Source organism: Mustela erminea, chromosome 10 (genome assembly GCF_009829155.1).
Source record: "Mustela erminea isolate mMusErm1 chromosome 10, mMusErm1.Pri, whole genome shotgun sequence".
NCBI classification, from domain to species: Eukaryota; Metazoa; Chordata; class Mammalia; order Carnivora; family Mustelidae; genus Mustela; species Mustela erminea.
The window spans coordinates 1,495,278-1,511,272 of record NC_045623.1 but is presented as its reverse complement, the minus strand read 5'-3'; the positions used below and the strand labels follow the sequence as shown (position 1 = coordinate 1,511,272).

At 37.0% G+C, this 15,995-nt stretch overlaps 1 protein-coding gene across 4 annotated transcripts in view; it reads left to right on the top strand.

The window, feature by feature from the left end:
• The window catches only part of ARNT (aryl hydrocarbon receptor nuclear translocator), a 69,269-nt gene that overhangs the window by 16,884 nt on the left and 36,390 nt on the right, over positions 1–15,995 (top strand). For all 4 annotated transcript variants that reach the window (XM_032302672.1, XM_032302673.1, XM_032302671.1 and 1 more), the window contains 3 exons: positions 1,849–1,960; positions 9,749–9,793; positions 15,066–15,110. In XM_032302672.1, coding sequence (XP_032158563.1) covers positions 1,849–1,960; positions 9,749–9,793; positions 15,066–15,110 — 202 coding nt within the window. The remainder of the gene's footprint in view (positions 1–1,848; positions 1,961–9,748; positions 9,794–15,065; positions 15,111–15,995) is intronic.

Sequence of the window (15,995 nt, the reverse complement as noted above, 5' to 3'; positions counted from 1 at the left end):
GTATTTTTTGCTTCTGCCAGCAAATGTAATTTAGAAAATTCAAAAAAAAAAAGGAAAGCCTATGATTTTACCCATATTTTTGCATACTGTGTTTTTATTTCTTCATATGTATTGATGTGTTCCAAAATTCCTTGTTTTATAATTTCTTCCCTGTTTAGAGAATTTTGTTTAGCCATTTTTTAAGGATAGGTTTGCTGGTTGCAAGTTCTCCATAGTTTTAGGTCATCAGAGTGTGTTGATTTCCCCTTCACTCCTAAGTTATCTTTTCACTGGTTGCAGGATTCTGGGTTGACAGTACTTTTTTCCCCAAAACTTAAAAGCTATCGTTCCACATTCTTTTTGCCTCCATGGTTTCAGATAAAACATCTGCTGTTTGAAATATTTTTCTTTTGTAGGTAAGGTGTCATTTTTCTCTAGCTACTTCTAAAACTTATCTTTAGTTTTTTAGACATTTGTGATCTGTGTTGGAATGCAATTCTTTAGGTTATGCTTTTGGGGTTTACTCAAATTCTTGAATCTGTAGGTTACATCTCTTGCCAAATTTGAGAAATTTTCAGACATCATTTTTCAGCTTTGCCCTCTTTCTCTTCTTTCCTAGTATTCTAATGTGTAATTTCTAGTGTTCTGTCTTCCATTTCACTGGTTCTTCTCTTTGTTCTCTCCATTCTGCTATTGAATCAATCTCCTTAACTTTTTATTTCAGTTATTTTTCACTTCTAAAATTTCTGTGTGATTCTTCTTTTTACCCTATTTCTTTGTTGAGACTGTTTCTTTGCTGAGGCTTTCAACTGTATTAATAATTATTGAAGCATTTTTATCATGACTTCTTTTAAAGTCTTTGTTAGATAATTCTAACATCTGTGTCATATCATTGTTATTTTTCATTCAGTTTGGGATCTTCTTGGTTCTTGGTATGATGAGTGGTTTTCTTTCTTAAAATTAAAGTTTGAATATTTTTGTATTTGAGTATTTTTGTACTGTGTGATATTGGATCTTTTTTTTTTTTAATGATTTTATTTATTTGTGAGAGAGTGGGAGTGAGAGCAGGTGTGTACACAGGCAGGTGAGGCTGCAGACAAGAGGGAGAGGCAGGCTCCCCGCTGAGCAAGGACCCTAGGATCACGAGCTGAGCTGAGGGCAGATGCTTAACTGGCTGAGCCATCCAAGCATCCCAGATGCCTGGATCTTATTTAAACCTGTTTTAGCTGGCTTTCACTGATGCCACTTTGGGGGAGAGGAAAGGAGAATATTGCTTTGTTATTGCTAGGTGGAATTAGAATTCCATTTATTTTGGGTTCTATATTGCATGAGTAAAATGTATAAAACTGATTGTGTGTGTGTGTTTTAGATCAGCATTATGTCACTATCACAAGCTTTTAAAAGTGAAGGCTGCAGGGGCGCCTGGGTGGCTCAGTGGGTTAAGCCTCTGCCTTCAGCTCAGGTCATGATCTCAGGGTTCTGGGATCAAGTCCTGCATCGGGCTCTTTGCTTGGTGGGGGGCCTGCTTCCTCCTCTCTCTCTCTGCCTGCCTCTCTGCCTACTTGTGATCTCTCTCTGTCAAATAAATAAATAAAATCTTAAAAAAAGTGAAGGCTGCAGATAGAATATAGTACTCTCTCTTCCAAACTCTGTGAAGCAGGGGAAACTGAAGTACAGGGAATGTATGCTTTCACCAGTGTAAGAATTCAAGAAGAGCAATCTGGATATGAGCATTTGGGTTTTCTAGCAAGCCGCTGGGACTTCGTCTATACCTTGAGTCTTCTAGCAAACTCGGTGATGATGATGATTATCATTATCAGGAGAAAGGACTGTCTTTCTTACATGTATATTTCTATTTTTCTTTGATAGAAATGACATCAGATGTACCATCACTGGGTCCAGCCATTGCCTCAGGAAACCCTGGGCCTGGGATTCAAGGTGGAGGAGCCATTGTCCACAGGGCTATTAAGCGGCGACCAGGGTGAGTTTGGGTATTGTATCATGAATCGCTTTCCTACAAGCCAGCCTGATTTAATTAGTGGCTGAATCCTCTTTGCTATGCCCAGTCCTCTCATTTCAACTGGTTACTAACTACAGTGCTGTCAGATACCACTCTTTAGTCCCTGGATTTTTTTCCTTATACAGAATTACTGTTTTTATCTAAGTTTCTTATATGCAGGTTTTTAAAAAATTGTTTTAAATTTTATTTTTTATTAAGATTTTTACTTTAATTACTGTATAATTAACATACAGAGTTATATTAGTTTCAGGTGTATAATACAGTGACTCAGCAATTCTATACATCATTACTACTCAGGTGCTCATCATGACAAATATACTCTTAATCCCCTTTACCTATTTAACCCATTCCCCCCCACCTTCCCTCTGATGTGCTTTATTTTAAATGAGTACCCTCAGTTAAAGTTTTTTTTTTCTTTTAATAAGAGCATTTTTAAAAAATTTTTTATTTTTAATAAACATATATTTTTATTCCCAGGGGTACAGGTCTGTGAATCGCCAGGTTTACACACTTCACAGCACTCAAAAGCACATACCCTCCCCAATGTCCATAACCCCACCCCCCTTCTCCCAATAAGAGCATTTCTTATTTGAAGCATACTTTAGAATACATGGTTCTAAAAGGTATATGTAAAACAATCCATCCAAGAAAAATAGAATACATGTTTTCTTCAAGTACACACAGAACAAACCCCTGGTTAAATCACATAAAAAGTAGTATAACAAATACTACAAATTTAAGAGACCAAAATCATACCAAGTGTATTTTCCAACCACAGTGGTACAAAACTAAAGATCAACAATAAAGGTGGAGAATGTGCAATGTAAATATGAAATATTTATTATGTAGAGTGCCTCGGTGGCTCAGTCATTAAGCATATGCCTTCAGTTCGGGTCGTGACCCCAGGACCCTGGGATAAAGCCCGGCATTGGGCTTCCTACTTGATAGGAAGCCTGCTTCTCCCTCTCATACTTCCCTGCTTGTGTTCCCTCTCTGGCTGTCTCTCTATCAAATAAATAACATCTTAAAAAAAATGTAATATGTGAAAATTAAATAACACATTACTGCACAAGCAGTGGGCCAAATAAGAAGAAATCAAACAGCAAGTCAAAATATGACTCAAAACAAAACAATATTCTAAAACCTGTGGGAGACAATGAAAACAGATGATAGAATGAAATTTATGCTATAAATGCCTATAAAAGGACTCAAATAAACAAGGTAACATTATAGCATAAGGAACTAGAAAATGAATAAACAGCTGACATCTAGTAGAGGAGGGAAATGACAAAGAAAAGTCAGAAATAATAAGAGACCAGAATAAACAATAACATAACATTGAAAGTAGTGACGAGGGCTGCCTGGGTGGCTCAGTGGGTTAAGCCTCTGCCTTTGGCTCAAGTCATGTTCTCAGTGTCTTGGGATTGAGCCCTGCTTTGGGCTCCCTGCTCAGCAGAGAGTCTGCTTCCCCCTTTCTCTCTGCCTGCCTCTCTGCCTACTTGTGATCTCTCTTCCTCTGTATCAAATAACTAAATAAAGTCTTAAAAAAAAGAAAGTAGTGACCAGTTTTTACAAAAAAAAATAAAATTAGCAGTGCTTTAAATTAGTTAAGAAAAAAAGGAGACTCAAAAATCAAAATGAGAACCAAAATGGAAGGGAAACAATACAATAGATAACCACAGAAATACATAGTGTGATAACAGATTACCATAATCATGTACTGACAAACCCGATAAAAAAGTAACTTCTTAAAAATGCACAAGTTACCAAGATTCAATCATGAATCTTGAATCTAAGAAGTAGAAAATATCCTTAAACCAGTACATGAATGAAAGCCAAATTAGGTATCAAAAATTTCCCAGCACAAAAAACCAGGCACATGGCTTCATTGGCGAACCCCACAAAAATTTAAAAAATAATAATGACGATCTTTATCAGAATCTTACAATTAATGGAATAGAGAGATCACATTCACAGGCATTCCATGAGGCTAGTACTACCCTGATAACAAAGCAGGACTAAAAGAATGCAAGAACCTAGGAGTCTGCTTTGTCTCTGTATTGTTCCTCCAACTTTCTTTGACATCTATTTGATGTTTCTCCACCCTCTCACTTTCAATCTGCAGGTGTCTTTAGTTCTAAAATAAGGCTCTTGTAGGCAGCATATAGTTGGGTCTTGTTTTTTTTTTTTAAGATTTTTTATTTATTTGTCAAGAGTGAGCGAGCACAGGCAGACAGAGTGGCAGGCAGAGGCAGAGGGAGAAGCAGGCTCCCTGCTGAGCAAGGAGCCCGATGTGGGACTCAATCCCAGGACGCTGGGATCATGACCAGAGCCTAAGGCCGCTGCTTAACCAACTGAGCCACCCAGGCGTCCCTGGGTCTTGTTTTTTTAATCCATTCTGATACCCTGTATCATCTGATTGGAATGTTAAGTCGATTTTCATTCGAAATAATCATTGATAAATATGTATTTATAACTATTTTATATTTTGTTTTAGTTCTTTTGTTGTTTCTGGAGATTTTCCCTGATCTTTCTTGTCTTTGTCACCTTTGGTCTCTGCTCTGCACTCATCAGTTTGATATTTCTTGCAGGCCTGGTTTAGTGGTCACAACCTCCTTTAATTTTTGTTTGGGAAACTCTTCTTTATCACTTCTCTTCTGAATGATAGCCTTGCTGGATAGAGAGTATTCTTGGTTGTAGATTTTTCCAGTCAACACTTTGAATATATCATGCCTCTCTTTTGGCTTGCGAAGTTTCTGTTGAGAAATCCTCTGTAGCCTTACAGGTTTCCCCTTGTAAGTTAAGGACTTCTTTTGTCTTGCTGCTTTTAAGATTTTTTTTATTAGTATAATTTGTGCATTACTCTTTTTAAAAGAGATTTGTTTATAAAGATTGATTTATTTAGGGGAGAGAGGGAGTGTGTGCGCATGGGGGGCAGAGCAGAGGGAGAGAATCTTCTCTGATGAGCTATGAGCCTGATTCTGGGCTCCATCCCATGACCCATGGCTTGAGCTGAAACCAAGAGTAGGACGCCCAAGTGATTGAGCCACTGAGATGCCGCAAGTAAATAAATAAATCTTAAAAAAAAAAAAAAAAAAAGAAAAAAAGGCCTGGGAGAATGGGTAGTATTTTGTCCACTTTTTTTGTTGTTGTTAAATTTCTCATTTTGTTTTTTCTTTTTCTTTCTTTCTTTCTTTCTTTTTTTTTAAGATTTTACTTATTTGACAGACAGAGATCACAAGTAGGTAGAGAGGCAGGCTGAGAGAGAGGAGAAAGCAGGCTCCCCGCTGAGGAGAGCGCCCAATGTGGGGCTCGATCCCAGGACCCTGGGATCCTGACCTGAGCCAAAGGCAGAGTCTTTAACCCATTGAGCCACCCAGGCACCCTTTTGTTTTCTTTTTTAAAAATTACGTAGTTAAGGGGGTACCTGCATGACTCAGTTGGTTGAGTGTCCAGATTGATTTCATCTTGAGTCGTGATCTTATGGTCATGAGATGGGGCTCTGCAGTGGGCCTGAGCCTGCTTGAGATTCTCTGTTGTTTCTCTCTCTCTCCTCCCCCTGCTCACACATTCATGCTAGCTTTCTCTCTCTCTCTCTCAGAAAGAAAAATTCTGTAGCTAATATAGCTAGTCTTTAATTTCATCAGCTAATAATAATGCAGGAGCCATCCTTGGGTTTATTTGGTAACATGAGTAACATACTAAGACTTGCTATGTGTCCAAGAGTTTTACACATTTTAATTCATTGTTTGATATGAATCTGGGGAGGTTGGTTTTAGAGTTCACTCTCTTAAACAACAATGTTATGGTTATGTATAATAGCAAACAATTAGAAGCACTATAAATTTCAAAATTAGAAGATTGAGTAAATTATAGTTATTTGAAATGGAATTCTATACAGCTATTGGAAGTGACAAGTATATATCAGTACAGAAAAATGTTCTCAGTATGTTGGGAGGTTACAGTTTTTGTAACATACTTCTCTGTCAGAAATAAATATGTGTAATGTGTGTGTAGCAAAACTGAAAGGATACTTAACTTACCAAATTTCTGGATGATGAGATTATGGAAACTTTTGTTTTTATTTTCAGATTTTCTAAAATGAATAGGTATTATTGGTAATCAGGAAAATATATTAAAAGTAGTAATATTTATTCTTTTATTTATTTTTAATTTCATTTATTTTTTAATTTAAATCCGTTAATTAACATGTAATGTATTACTGGTTTCAGAGGGAGAAGTCAGTCATTCATCAGTCTAATACCCAGTGTTCATTACATCACATGTCCTCCTTAGTGTCCATCACCCAGTTACCCCATTCTCCCACTCCTCAACCCTCCAGCAGCCCTCAGTTTGTTTCCTATGTTTAAGAGTATCTTATGGCTTGTCTCCCTCTGTGATTTCATCTTGTTTTATTTTTTCCTCCCTTCCCCAATGATCCTCTGTTTTGTTTCTTAAATTCCACATATCAGTGAGATCATATGATAATTATCTTTTTCTGATTGACTTATTTGACTTAGCTTAATATCGTCTAGTTCCATCTACATCATTGCAAATGCTTGCTTTTTTTTTTTTTTTTGGTGGCTGCATAATACTCTATTGTACATATATACCACATCTTTATTCATTCATCTGTCGACGGACATCTGGGTTCTTTCCATAGTTTGGCTGTTGTGGACATTGCTGCTATAAACATTGGGGTGCAAGTGCCCCTTTGGATCACTACATTTGTATCTTTGCACCCAGTAATGCAATTGCTGGGTGGTCATAGGGTAGCTCTGTTTTCACCTTTTTGAGGAACCTCCATACTGTTTTCCAGAGTGGCTGCACCAGCTTGCAGTTCCACAAACAGTTTAAGAGGATTCCCCCTTCTCCATATCCTCGCCAACATCTGTCATCTCCTGACTCATTGATTGTAGCCATTCTGACTGGTGTGAGGTGGTTCTCTCATTGTGGTTTTGATTTGTGTTGTCCCGATGCTGAGCGGTGTTGAGCATTTTTTCATGTGTCAGTTGGCCATTTGTATGTCTTTGAAGAAATATCTGTTCATGTCTTCTTCCCATTTCTTGATTGGATTATTTGTTCTTTGGGTGTTAAGTTTGATAAGTTCTTTATAGATTATGAACACTATCCCTTTATCTGGTATGTCATTTGCAGATATTTTCTCCCATTTGTTGTCTGTCTTTTGGTTTTGTCCACTGTTTCTTTGCTGTGCAAAAGCTTTTTATTTTGATGAAGTCCCAATAGTTCATTTTTGCATTTGTTTCCCTTGCCTTTGGAGATGGGTCTAGCAAGAATTTGCTATGGCCAAGGTCACAGAGGTTGTTGCCTGTATTCTTCTCTGGGATTTTGATGGATTCCTGTCTCACGTTTAGCTCTTTCATCTGTTTTGAGTTCGTTTTTGTATATGGTATACGGAACGGTCCAGTTTCATTCTGCATGTGGCTCTCCAATTTTCCCAGCACCATTTCTTGAAGAGACTGTCTTTTTTCCATTGGATATTCTTTCCTGTTTTGTCAGAGATCAGTTGACCATAGAATTGAGGGTCCATTTCTGGGCTCTCTTATTCTGTTCCATTGATCTATGTGTCTGTTTTTGCACCACTACCATACTGTCTTGATGATTACAGTTTTGCAATAGAGCTTGAGGTCCAGAATTGTGATGCCACAGTTTGGTTTTCTTTTTCAACATTCCTTTGGCTATTTGGGGTCTTTTCTGGTTCCATACAAATTTTAGGATTATTTTTTCCAGGTCTGTGAAGAAAGTTGATGGTATTTTGATAGGGATTGCATTGAATGTATAGATTGCTCTAGGTAGCATCGACATTTTAACAATTTTTTTCTTCCAGTCCCTGAGAATGGAGCATTTTTCCATTTCTTTGTGTCTTTCTCAGTTTCTTTTATGAGTGTTCTATAGTTTTCTGAGTACAGATCACTTGCCTCTTAGGTTAGTTTTATTCCCAGGTATTTTATAGTTTGGGTGCAACTCTAAGTGGGATTGACTCCTTAAAAGAATATACATTCTTTTATTTTTTAATTTTATTTATTTTTTAAAAAGATTTTATTTATTTATTTATTTATTTGACAGGCAGAGATCACAATTAGGCAGAGAGGCAGGCAGAGAGAGAGAGAGAGAGAGAGAGAGGAGGAAGCAGGCTCCCTGCCAAGCAAAGAGCCTGATGTGGAGCTCAATCCCAGGACACTAGAATCAGGACCTGAGCCGAAGGCAGAAGCTTTAACCCACTGAGCCACCCAGGCACCCAAGAATACACATTCTTTTAAATAAAGACAGGAAAATAGAAAGAAAGAAGAATAGCGATAATCTTACTACCCCATCATCTCCTATAAGTTTTTTAGTATAATTTCTTCATTCTTTATATGTAGATCTTCTTAGTAGTTGTAATCTGTAATTATACAGTTTTTTATAGCCTGGTCTTTCCACCTAACCATCTGTAACCTTTTTTTTCATATTGTTAAATATTTTATAAAAGCATGATTTTTAAGTTACATAAAGGGATGTACTCAGTTCCTATTTTGGGATATTTAAGTTGTTTTAAAGATTTTGCTGTTATATGTAATGCTCAGTGAACATCTTTGTACATAAAGTTTTTTTCTCTTTTTAGTCTTTTTTTTAGGGTAGTTTCTTAGAAATGGAGTTACCAGGTGAATTTTGACTAGTAATTAGGGGGCTACAGGGAGGAAGAGGAATGAACATTTTCAGGATTGACGCTGTGTACTTCATATGTAATCCATTTAGAGACTCATAATGTTAGGTTATAAGGCTAGTAGAGATGCCAAGAGTGATCACTGGGATGAGGTGGTAATATTTTGGTTCAGTAGAGTAGAGATTAATAGGAGATTGGCCTACCTTGTTACCTATAATCTTCCTTAATCTTCCCTAATCCCCTGAATATGCTAAATGTCTTATAGCATATTGCTTATGCTCCTCACATGGTGCTTTCCTATTCTCATTTGTTTTGTATTTATTTTGTATTTGTCTGGGTAGAGAGTCCCTTGAGAGTAAGTCTCTTGTTTTTCCTCTCATCTAGTAAGTCTTTTTTTTTTTTTTTTTTTTTAAAGATATTTATTTATTTATTTGATAGACAGAGAGAGCTCACAAGTAGGCAGAGAGGCAGGCAGAGAGAGAGGGGGAAGCAGGCTCCCCGCTGAGCAGAGAGCCCGATGTGGGGCTAGATCCCAGGACCCTGAGATCATGACCTGAGCCGAAGGCAGAGGCTTAAACCACTGAGCCACCCAGGCGCCCTCATCTAGTAAGTCTTTAATGTAGCATATGCTACATGTTTATTAGATGTGTGATGTAAAGAATCATTGATTAGTAACCTTATGAGATCTTACATTGGTCTCTTTTGTAACATCACTGTTTTGGAATATGTTTCAGAAGTCTAGTAACATAGCTTAGACTATAGAATTGAAAAATGGACCTGACTTAATAATTTTTTTATTTTCATTTTTGAGTGGATTCCTGTTTCTTTGGTAGAGATTGTACTCTGATATAAAACTTTGGCAAAGGTGGACTGCCAACTTAGGAAAATGTTAGGTAGCACAGACTCTTTTGATTCCCCAGTTTGGTAAAAGGGGGAAGTCACATATCTTCATTTGACTTCTGTCCACTTCCTGTTTTCCTTCTTCCATTTGGGTGGGTGTTCAGATAACTTGTGGGTTGAGAATTTTTAATGTCTTACTGTTCTGTGTCAATGAGCTTATAATATTTATTGTTGTTTTTACCCAGGTTGGATTTTGATGATGAAGGAGAAGGGAACAGTAAATTTTTGAGGTAAGATTTTAAATTTTTTTCTCTAGATTTCTGATATTAAGAATTAGTTCATGATCTTTATATTTCTGACTTGCAATATTTTTATCCTTAGGCCTGAGGTGAGTGCTTTATCCAAAACTAAAGTTTCCTATTATATTATACTTCCTAAAGTTTTCAAACATTTTTTTAATGGTTCTAGTGAAGAGAGGGCAGAGAATTTTCCAAAACCCTCTGTTACAGTTAGTTGCTGTGTGGTTTGAAAACAACAATTTATTATTTCTCACAATGCTGTGGATTGACTGGATGGTTATTTTGTTTTCTTCGTGGTCTTTTATCCTTAAGGAGGTCAGACTGAGTTTCTTTATTATTTATTATTTTTTTTAAAGATTTTATTTATTTGTTTATTTGACAGAGATCACAAGTAGGCAGAGAGGCAGGCAGAGAGAAAGGAAGGGAAGCCGACTTCCCGCTGAGCAGAGAGCTCGATGCGAGGCTCGATCCCAGAACCCCAGGATCATGACCTGAGCTGAAGGCAGAGGCCTTAACCCACTGATCCACTCAGGCTCCCCAGACTGAGTTTCTTTATATGCCAGTATCTACAATCTGAAGGGCAAGTCCCATTCTAAATGCTTATCAAGCCTCTGCTTTGTATTGACATTTGCTAGTTTCCATTGGCTAAAGCAAATTTTATGTCCAAGTCCTGAGTCACTGTGTTAGGAAGCTAAGGTGTAATTCATTGGGGGGTCATTAATGTACTTTTCATACTTTCTCATACCTGTTGACTTCTACAGAGCAAGAATTAGAATTTGTATCCTTGAATGATGAATCTTCTGGAGCACTGAAAATGGACTTTTTGATACATTGATGGAGGAGTTCTTTCAGAGAAGGGAAATATTTATTCCTGTTAAAGACCCATTATTTGGCTTTGTTTCTAAGTAAGGAAAACAGTAAGAGTCAAAGAAAGGAAGATAATGTTGACTGCAACCTGCCATTTTTCCTTTGCAAAGTTGAAAATATTACCTAGGTGGGTCTACGTTGTTGAGTAACAAATATTTAATAAAGAAGCCCTATTTTAAAAAAGCCATTATTTTATTATATGAATGTCCAGATTTGATTTGTCTTATTAACTAGATCTTAAAAAGTAATATATTTTGGGACACCTGGGTGGCTCAGTAGGTAGGACAATTGCTTTCGGCTCAGGTCATGATCCCAGAGTCCCAGGATCGAGTCCCACATCAGGTTCCCAGCTCCACGGGGAGTCTTTTTCTCCCTCTGACCTTCTCCCCTCTCATGCTCTTTCTCACTGCCTCTCTCTCAAATAAATACCTTTTTTAAAAAAAAAGTAATGTATTTTATAAGTTTTTAAATAGTGCGAAGTTATGTGTAGTTCAGGCCTGTTTTCCTTTCTACTTTAGACCCTTCCCCTTAGACAACTACAGTTTCCAGTTTATTGAGTATCCTTCAGAAATATTCAGTACATATATAAGTATATTAAAATGTATATGTGTTACATACATTCATAATGTCCTCGGTTTTTGTTTTTGCATGGAGGATGTCTATATTGTAAATTCCTTGCCATTGTTTAGTTTTACAATGCTTAAGTTCTGTCAAAGACACTGGGTTTTTTCTCATTTTAGTAATTTTTATTTAGGCTTATATTTCTCACTACTAACTTGTTGCTGAACCCTACCAGATACTCTTGAAAACAACTGTAACTTGGCTACCATAAAGAAGTAGTTGCAGAGCACTGGAGAAAATAATTCTCCAAGAGAGCTCATGAGACTTAGTGAGTATTAATAACTGTGAAGAGGGAAAGATATTTCAATTTGGGAGGAAGGATAGATATATTTTTTTAAGATTTTATTTTTTTATTTGTCAGAGAGAGAGAATGCACCCAAGCAGGGGGAGCATCAGGCAGAAGGAGAAGTAGGCTCCCTGCGGAGCCTGATTTTGGACTCCATCCCAGGATATTGGGATCATGACCTGAGCTGAAGTCAGATACCCAACCAAATGAGCCACCCAGGTGTCCCACGGATAGACTTTTTAAAACAGTTCTGGGAGGGGCGCATGGGTGGCTCTGTGGGTTAAGTCTCTGCCTTCAGCTCAGGTCATGATTCCACTGTCCAGGATCTCTTCTCTCTCTGCCTGCCTCTCTGCCTACTTGTGATAGATCTCTCTCTCTCTCAAATAAATAAATTAATAAAATCTTTTAAAAAATAAAATAAAATAAAACAGTTATGGGAATTCTTCCAATTTGGAATCCCTAATTATAATGATAAATGCTATTGGTGGGACCGAATTGTGCATATGCATGGCATATAGGTAACCACTTGTCTTTATTTTCCTTTTTTTTTGAAGACTTTATTTATTAGAGAGAGAGAGACGATGAGAGAGGGAACATAAGCAGAGGGAGTGGGAAAGGGAAACGCAGGCTCCCTGCGGATCCCAGGACCCTGGGAGTCTGACCTCAGCCAAAGGCAGATGCTTAACTGACCTCAGCCAAAGGCAGATGCTTAACTGAGCCAGCCAGGTGCCCCACCACTAGTCTTATTTATACTTCTCACTTAGCTCTGGCCCTGAGTCACTGTCTTCATTTCCACAAAATCTAGTAGTCACAAACTATATACAGATCAGTTCATTTGTTCTTTCCCCAGCCACAAAAAAAGACTATCACAATCATTTTACCTAGTGGGTCATGATACCTGAGAGAGACATCACCAAATTTATCTTTTTTTAAAAATTTATTTATTTTTTAAGCAGTTGGAATTTTTCCTCTCTGGTCAGTGTGTGAAAGCCTTATTTGCACTGTGTCCATAAGTCAGCACTAAATTTCTTTGGTGGATGCTACTTTTGAAAGTTGTAATTTATCATATGTTTTCATTGATTTGTTCAAATGTCATTTTGTTATATTCTCAGACACCTAAAAAATCATTTTTTAAAAGATTTTTTAAAAATTTATTTGACAGAGATAACAAGTAGACAGAGAAGCAGGCAGAGAAAGAGGAGGAAGTGCTGAGCAGAGAGCCTGATGCAGGGCTCAATCCCAGGACCCTGAGATCATGACCTGAGCTGAAGGCAGAGACTTAATCCACTGAGCCACCGAGGCGCCCCTAAAAAATCATTTTTAATAATATAAAGGCTTAGAAACTCCAGGTGCATTGTGAGAGTTACTAGTGTTCACAGTAGTGCTTCTCAACCTTAATGTGTATACAAAGCCATATGGGGTTTCTTGTTAAGGTCAAGATTCCAATTCAGTAGGTATGGACTGGCTCAGTTGATAAAGCACGTGTCTCTTGATCTTGGGGTTGTGAATTCAAGCCCCACATTGGGTTTAGAGATTATGTTAAAAAAAGGTAATTCGGTAGGCCAGGGATAGGGCCCAGGGCTCTGTGTTCTGATTCATTTCTGGAACCTGCTTCCAGCCAAGGATCTAGAAGACTCATCCTTGAGATTCAAAGTTAATATGTAAATTAAGGTCTCTCTTTTCACTTTAGGTTACATGTTTCACTAGGAGTTAGTAGCATCTGATTTAAAGCATATTTCGTGTCCTAGGAACAAACCATTTGTTCTTGAGCTGGAATTCATTTACATTTCCATGGATTTGCCCATTCTTCTCTGCTCTCCTGTTATTTTCAAAATCTGAAAATTCTTGGGGTTGGATTAGTTGAGGATTTACAGGCAGTAAAGGAGCAGTATAAATTTTGACTCTAATGTAATATCTGGTTTAACTGCAAATTTTGTGAGACTTACCTATTTCCCAAAAGCACTTTCTGCCCAAAGTTGATAGATCTTTGCTATATCCTGTGGCAGTGAGAAGAAAATTTAGATCATCCAGAGAGTAGTTTTTTTTTTTTTTTAAGATTTTCCTCCCTCAGTAATTCCTATAGTTTCCGTATTTAGCAGATACGACTTATTGGTTTATTAAGTACAAGTTGTTGGGATGAATGGATTGTGTTTCCTTGATCAGAGAGATAAAAAACATTGTTTATGTAATAATTTCAAGCTATCTCTTAAAAGTTTCTGTGCATCAAAGAAAACAGTGAAAAGATAGCCCATGTAAGGGAGAAAATATTTGCAAATCATGTATCTCATAAGAGATTAATATCTATAATAATATGAAGAACTACCACAACTCAATAAAAAAAAACCTGATTAAAAATTGGCAAACCACTTGAATCGACATTTTTTTCAAAGAAGATATGCAGAAGACCAACAAACATATGAAAAGATGTTCAGCATCACTAATCATTAGAGAAATGCAAATTGAAACAACAATGAGATACTACTTCACATCCATGATGATGGGCACCATCATAGAAATAGAAGATAAGTGTTGGGTAAGGATGTGAAAAAGTGGGAACCCTTGTGCACTATTGGTTGGAATGTAAATTGTAAATTTAACCACTCTGGAAAACAGTATGAAGATTCCTCAAAAAATCAAAAACAGAATCACCATATGATTCAACAACCCCGCTTCTGGTTATAAATACCCAAAATAATTGGTCTTAGATATTTGTACTCATGTGCACTTCCCATTTTCACAATAGCCAAGAGGTGGAAGCAACCAAATATCTATTGACAGATGAATGCATAAAGAAAATGTGGCATATATGTCCAGTGGAATATTGTTCAGACTTAAAAAGGAAGGAAATCCTGACACGTGCTACAACATGGATGAATGTTGAGGACATTATACTAAGTAAAATAAGCCAGTCACAGAATGACTATATGTAATCTCACTTACATGAGATATCTGAAGTAGTCAAAATTAGAGAGTACAGTAATGGTTACTAGCAACTGAGGGTCAGGTGGATAGCAGGTGGGAAGATGATGTTTAGTGTATATAGAGTTTCAGTTTTGCAAGATTAGAAAGTTCTATACATCTCTTGCACAACAATGTAAATACAGTTAGCACTACTGAATAGTACTCTAAAAATTGGTTAAGATGGTAAATTTTGTGTTCCATGTTTTTTTGCCATAATTAAAACACAACTATCCCTAACCTCAGAGTAGTGTTGACCAGGCAGTCAGCTGTGCCCTCATGAGATCATAATCTTTTTTTTGGAGTGTCTGATAAGTGAGGGTAAAGGAGAATATCAGAATCCTGACAAATAATAGTCACGGGTTTCTTAAGTTCTTTTGTATGGTATTACTATCTCTTTTGCTTTGCGATGCTTTTCCATTGGATTTTTTTCCCCCCTGTTGAATATTTTTACTCCTTTCTAGTTTTCATTTCAGATGAAGTAGGTATAACAAGTATAATGCTTTGGGCTAACCTTATTTTTCTTTTTAGGTGTGACGATGATCAGATGTCTAATGATAAGGAGCGGTTTGCCAGGTAATGTAATAGAACATCTTGGGCCATGTTGTGGGACCAGGCAGCTCAGGCATATGGAGTTTAATTTGAACTCATTAGGAGTTAATTACTCTGTCCAGTCTTTCTCACACTCTGAAAGCTGACAAAATTTTGTATGAAAGTTACTGTTTATGTTCAGGTAACATGGCTTCAAACTAATGGCACAATTTACACAATGTTTTTATGTATATGATAGGCAGCTATACAGTGCGCTTGCTGGGTGTCCACAGGAACACAAGTTACGGATTTAGTGGTTGCATTCATTATTAAATGGTTCCACAAACTCTGTACAGATAATAGTTTTCCTTTAAAAATTGCAACAGGGGGGCGCCTGGGTGGCTCAGTGGGTTAAAGCCTCTGTCTTCAGCTCAGGTCATGATCCCAGGGTCCTGGGATCGAGCCCCGCATCGGGCTTTCTGCTCTGCAGGGAGCCTGCCCCCCACCATGTTCTCTCTTTGCCTGTCTCTATGCCTACTTGTGATCTCTGTCAAATAAATAAATAAAATCTTTAAAAAAAAAATTGGAACAGGAACAATTTTTGTGGAGATGAATTTTGATTGCAATAAATGTATTTAAATTTTATTAAGATTTTGAAAAATGTTTTGCTTTTTATTTATAAGTCCTTCTCAACTCAGATGTACAAAGTTGAGGATTTATAAATAAAAAGCAAAGTATTTTTTTTTTAGAAAGTTCATTCTGTATATTTTAAATAGTAAGTTAGTTTGTTTTTTAAAAATGGAGTTTGTAGCCACCTTAGAAAAATGAATAATCAAAAATCCAGAGCTTAACTGAGTACTTATATTTATTGTGGATGTTGCTAGTCTGGGGACTATACCTTGAGAACCACTGATGTAGAAGGCTAAGAAA